Source organism: Nematolebias whitei, chromosome 10 (assembly GCF_014905685.2).
Source record: "Nematolebias whitei isolate Nwh7 chromosome 10, NemWhi1, whole genome shotgun sequence".
NCBI lineage: Eukaryota > Metazoa > Chordata > Actinopteri > Cyprinodontiformes > Rivulidae > Nematolebias > Nematolebias whitei.
In genome coordinates this window covers 11,643,931-11,649,123 of record NC_056507.1, presented here as the reverse complement: position 1 = coordinate 11,649,123, position 5,193 = coordinate 11,643,931, and the positions used below count along the sequence as shown (strand labels likewise).

The 5,193-nt window shown below is 38.8% G+C and overlaps 1 protein-coding gene across 7 annotated transcripts in view; it reads left to right on the top strand.

Annotated features, from left to right (window-relative positions):
- Positions 1-253: 253 nt before the first annotated feature.
- wt1a (WT1 transcription factor a) overlaps positions 254-5,193 on the top strand; it is a 39,660-nt gene continuing 34,720 nt past the window's right edge. For 3 of the 7 annotated variants that reach the window (XM_037682633.1, XM_037682632.1, XM_037682631.1), the window contains exon 1: positions 254-725. In XM_037682633.1, the coding sequence (XP_037538561.1) occupies positions 254-725 (472 nt within the window). The remainder of the gene's footprint in view (positions 726-5,193) is intronic. The other 4 variants (XM_037682637.1, XM_037682636.1, XM_037682635.1 and 1 more) reach the window with 4 other exon arrangements.

Below are 5,193 nucleotides of genomic sequence, written 5' to 3'. Positions count from 1 at the left end.
CCTCCACTCCTCTTCCTCCATCCACAGTGAGAGCTCCAGCAGACTCCCATCGCCTCCCTGAATGGACCCTCGGAGCCAGAGTCCAGGTTCTGGTGCTGAAGATCCCAGGTGATCGTCGTGTCTCTTTTCTGACATGAACTTTAGTTTCTGCAGTTTGAGGCCGTGACTCTCAGAGGAAAGTTTTGACTCTGAAGGATTCAGAAGGTGACTTTTTGTTTGTTTGTTGTTGTTTTTGTTGTTGTTTTGGACCACAATGGGTTCAGAAGTGCGTGACCTGAACTCCCTGCTGCCCCCGGTACCGGCGGGCCCAAGCCCTCTGCCCGTCACCACGGCCCCTCAGTGGGCTCCCGTCCTGGACTTCCACACTGCCGCCGCCTCTCCGTACCCCTCCCTGGCTGCTCCCCACACCTCCCTGGGGGCCCACTCCTTCATCAAACAGGAGCCCAGCTGGGGGGCCACGGGGGACCCACACCACCTTGATGCAGACCCCCACTGCGGCCTCAGCGCCTTCACCGTGCACTTCTCGGGTCAGTTCACGGGCACCGGGGCCTGCAGGTACGGGACTGCGTTCGGGGCGCCCCCACCTCCTCCTGCGCCCGTGGCTCCCAGCCAGCCCCCGCCGGTGGCCGGCCCCCACCACCACCAGCCCCCCGGCAGGATGTTCAGCAGCCCGTCTTACCTGAGCAGCTGTATGGACACGCAGCCGCCCCCCCGGAACCAGACAGGTACGTCAGGGTGGCAGGATGGGTCACCTGCAACAAGAGAAATGAATTCAGCCAGACGTTCATCCTGCAGCCGTTTACACAAATTTAACATCTGGATCAGCAGATCTGTGCTTTCACACTTAGCTGCTTCCAAAATGATCTAACTATTTTTAAATTAGCTCATATGACAGAAACACACAAAAAATCCTGCTGTAAATGAACAAAAAGTATTTTTCTTATGTTTAATCACAAGGTCTCTACAGAGTGACTTCTTTTTTAAGTGAGAAGGTCAAGATGGCGCAAAATCACAGTGAATATCAAAATACAATGAAACGAGTCAGAATCAACACAAAACAAGCACAGGGTCCTGATTAAGAGCAGCAGTTTCACTGCTTTGGTTTTATCTGAGGATTATTCCAGGTGCAAACTGAGAAAACGTTCTGCGAAGTTCTGAAAATGTTCTGTGAACTCGACAGAGGAGCTGTGACTGCAGGAGCGCCGCTCTGAACGATCACAAACAAAAACAACGAGAGGAGTTCACTCGATACAGCGTATACGTAAAATATATCAGCGCCGTTATTTTGGCTTAAAGAATGCAGATTATTATGCACACAATGACTACAGAGAATCTAAACCACGTGCAGAAGAAACAGCATATAAATAATGTATTTTTTTGGACTGATAAATTAAAACTGCCTCTGTTTAGATAATAAATTAAAATTAAACTAAAACCTTCAGCCTTTTTTTTTAACTAAATGTTGGAAATGTTCTTTTAAATATAGACAACAATTCAGCCAAAACCCCAAATATTTGGAGGATGATGTTCTTCCAGTAAAGTAGAAAATTTCCATTTTAAAATTTATAGATTTTAGTTTTAAGGTTTAAGTAGCTCCGAATCATCATTTACTGAAGAACTGTGGTGTTAAAGGTACTCTTTACACGCAAAAAAAAAAATTCAAATGTAAAAAGTGTTACATGAGCTTCAATAATTGCTTTGAAAGAGTTTTAATTCAGTACTTTGTTCAGTTTGAAATGCTATTCTAAAGTGCAGGTACGCAGCCAATGTAAACAAAGTACTTTAGTCTTCATACTTTACATATCTGAACGTAAAGAAAACATCAAAATGTTCTGTTTTCAGTCACTTCTGCTGTTTCTAGAGGTAGTTAGCAGCCGATCATAGATTTTTAATTTAAGGACACATTAACCATTTATTATTTATTTATTTATTTATTGAGACTGGTTTTCATGACTTTGCAAAGAGCATTTTTTATGTTTCCATTAATGTTTGTTTGTGTAAACAGCAAACGGAAAAGACCAAAAATCAGACCAAGTGTTTTCTTTTAATCCCTAAAATGGATCAACTGATTCCTTGTAAATTAAGTATATTCTTGCAATAATTAATAATCTGAAATTAAATTAGAACCGCACAATTTTCATCCAAAAGGTAAAGTTTTTAGATGTTTTTAACAGTCGAAGTATGCAGATTTTGTTGTAATAAAGCAACAAATTATTGCTAATTAAATACAAATACCTAAAGTTACTTAATTGTTTTTCTGAAAACAGAATGTCCCTCGGTGCTTTCCTTACCTGAACATATTCCTCAAGCCATGGGGGTTATTTCTTTAAATGTTTTTATAATTTGTATTAAACTTCAAGCTTTTTATTGTGCTTCTTGTGCTGTTTGGAGATTCTGAAATATCCTGATGCATGCTCAATAATCCAGGTAGAAAAATCTAAAAAAGTTAAGGCTGGTCCTCTGGACATTCACAAAACAAACAAAAAAATGAAATCCTCTGACCTAATCGTTATTCTCACATATTTAATTCTTTAGTTGAATTATCAAACGCTAGTTTAGATTAAATATAACTTTATCTTTATTAGAGTGTAAAACAGAACTTTATTTGTGGTTTAAATGCATCTTTTTACCTTTTAAACCTTACTTTTTAGTTTGGTGAGCCTAAATTACATTTGGTGCTTGTGTTTCTTTCAATGTTGGGTGGAAAGTTGCTTCAGTTTTATCAGGATTAATTTTATAAACTGACAATATACAAGGTAAATTACAAAGATTGTGTTTATTGTTAAAATAAATACCTGTTGAGTGATTCTTATGTCATCAACTGGACTAATACCGTTTGGATTTCTTCACAGCATGTGGCTAAAGAAAATCCAAAAAGCAGAAAAATCTCAGCTAAATGAGCCTCTTAAACTTAAAATCATCACCTATTTATATTTCTAAATGTTTTTGTTCCAGATCAACATTTCCATTTTAATATAGATATCATGAAGTTGTGTATTTGTTTTTCTACAAAACGGTAAGATGTCACATATCGTTTCATGTCAAAGGTCAACAAGAAGACGGATGTGTCCAAACATCCAAACCCGAACCTCGCGCCTCCCCCCCCATTCAAGATAATTAACCTGATTAATTAGTAATAACGTGCCTTTTAAGCGGATAATTCAGGAAAAAGGTTTTTATCAAAGAGCCGAGCCGACCTTTGACCTTTTTTATCTGCTGCTCTCCGCGGCTGAACGGACGCTCTCAGACGCCCCAACAGCAGGACTCGGGTCGTCAAGCGGAGCTGCGGGGTCACAACAGGACGATTTATTCACAAAAATGGTTTTTAAATAATCCTAAGAACACACCAAACTTTCCTCCCCGTGTTTGTTTGTGTCTGCCTGTCTGTTAGCAAAATATCTCATGATCCACTGGAAGCATTTTGATGAAATTTTCAGGAAACAAATCATTTGCTGTGCGTCTACAAAGGTTCAAAATGTGGAGCCAATTCAATTCAAGATGGCCACCACACCTAGTTGCTTTTAGCAAACACAAAAATAGCTAAGATTCAGTTAGTTTTACAAATACTGAGCTAAAACGTGGTGCGGCAGTAGCTGAGAGCAACTCACAGCACATACTTTAAGTGCTAACAGATCAGACGTTGGCAACGTATGGCCCGAGGGCCAAAAGTGGCCCTTGGACGATCTCTATCCGGCCCCCAATATTCTTACAAATAACTTTCAAGTAAGTTGATGAAAAACTGCATTTTATCAATGAAACTTAAGGAAATCTAAATTGAATATATTGGACAAATGCAATGAAAACCTTATGATTAAGATGGGCTGAAACTTTTTTTTAAGTCATTGTGTTTCGTGCAAGATTGCATAATGTTTTTATATATTTATTTGTTTATTTAAGATTTAGACCAAATAGCTGAACGTCCATCCCAAGTCATCAAAAGATGATCCTAGTCTACAACAGGAAAGCATAGTAGTGTCTCTGTCGCTTTAGGTTCTCTGATATAATTTAGTCTTAAACCTGAATGATTAATGTAATTTTCTAATTCTTAAATTATCGTTCATAAAGTTTGGAGAACATAAAACAATCGAGATTAAATTTGGGGTTTAAAAGAACCTTTAAAGTTTTAATTTTCAACTATTTTCTGAGGGGTATTCCAGGGGGCTTTCCAGACTTTATATGTTTTCCAGTTGAATGCAAACTGACCTCATCGCTTGTCACTTCAGCACCGGACTTCAAGGAGGCAACAAAACACGCACGCACGCACGCACGCACAGATTAGAGTCAGGGGTGAGTGGAAGACAAATGAAGATGTTTAATGAGTTTGTTTTTTTTTCTCAGCGCTCATCCACCGACTCTCAGAGAAAAGTCAGAGAAAGTGCTGCAGGTTTAATTAATGGGGCGTGCACGTGACAGAGAGTGTGTTTGTATTCGTGTGTCGGTGCACGGGAGTGATTTACGAGACATTTGCCGTGCCCCTAAAGGTCAGGTGAAGTCAGGGTTGGTCCTTGGCGACAGGCACTCATCTCCTCACACCCATCAGAGAACAAACAAAAATTTGCTTAAAAAAAAAAAATAATAATTCGGAAGTAAATATTTTAAAACATTTGTGTTTAAAAGTTGTATTAAAGCTGCACATTAAGAGGTATGGTAGCTCGGTGGTCAGTGCCGCCGTCTTGTAATCCTGAGGCTGCAGGTTCGAGTCCACGCTGAAATAAAAACAACAAAGCTGCACAGGGATCTGCAAACTGTGGCTCCCGGGCCACGCACAGCTCTTTGTAGCGTTGACTGAAATTAACTTGGAGTGAATAATTTAATCAATAATTTATTTATCCAAGGGAGGAGAGGCTGGTTTGGCTTCATTAATTCAACTCTCTTACTCTGAATTTGACTGGATAATTTAAGATTTTTTTTACATGTCTAATTAAAATTCTGAGAACACATATTTGACAAATAGATAAATTATGAAACGCTGACATATACAAATATGGAATAGTGTCCCTATAAGAATTAGAAATAAAGGTTTGCCTTCAATAAAAGCTAATAAAATTAAATTTCATTGAATGTTTCTGCCATTATTAAAAGAAGTTTGGAAGTCCAATAAAAATCCAACAAACTGGTTTATCTTTTATGTCCACTCTAATAGTTTAAGTTTTTAATATATGTATATATATATATATATATGTATATATACAT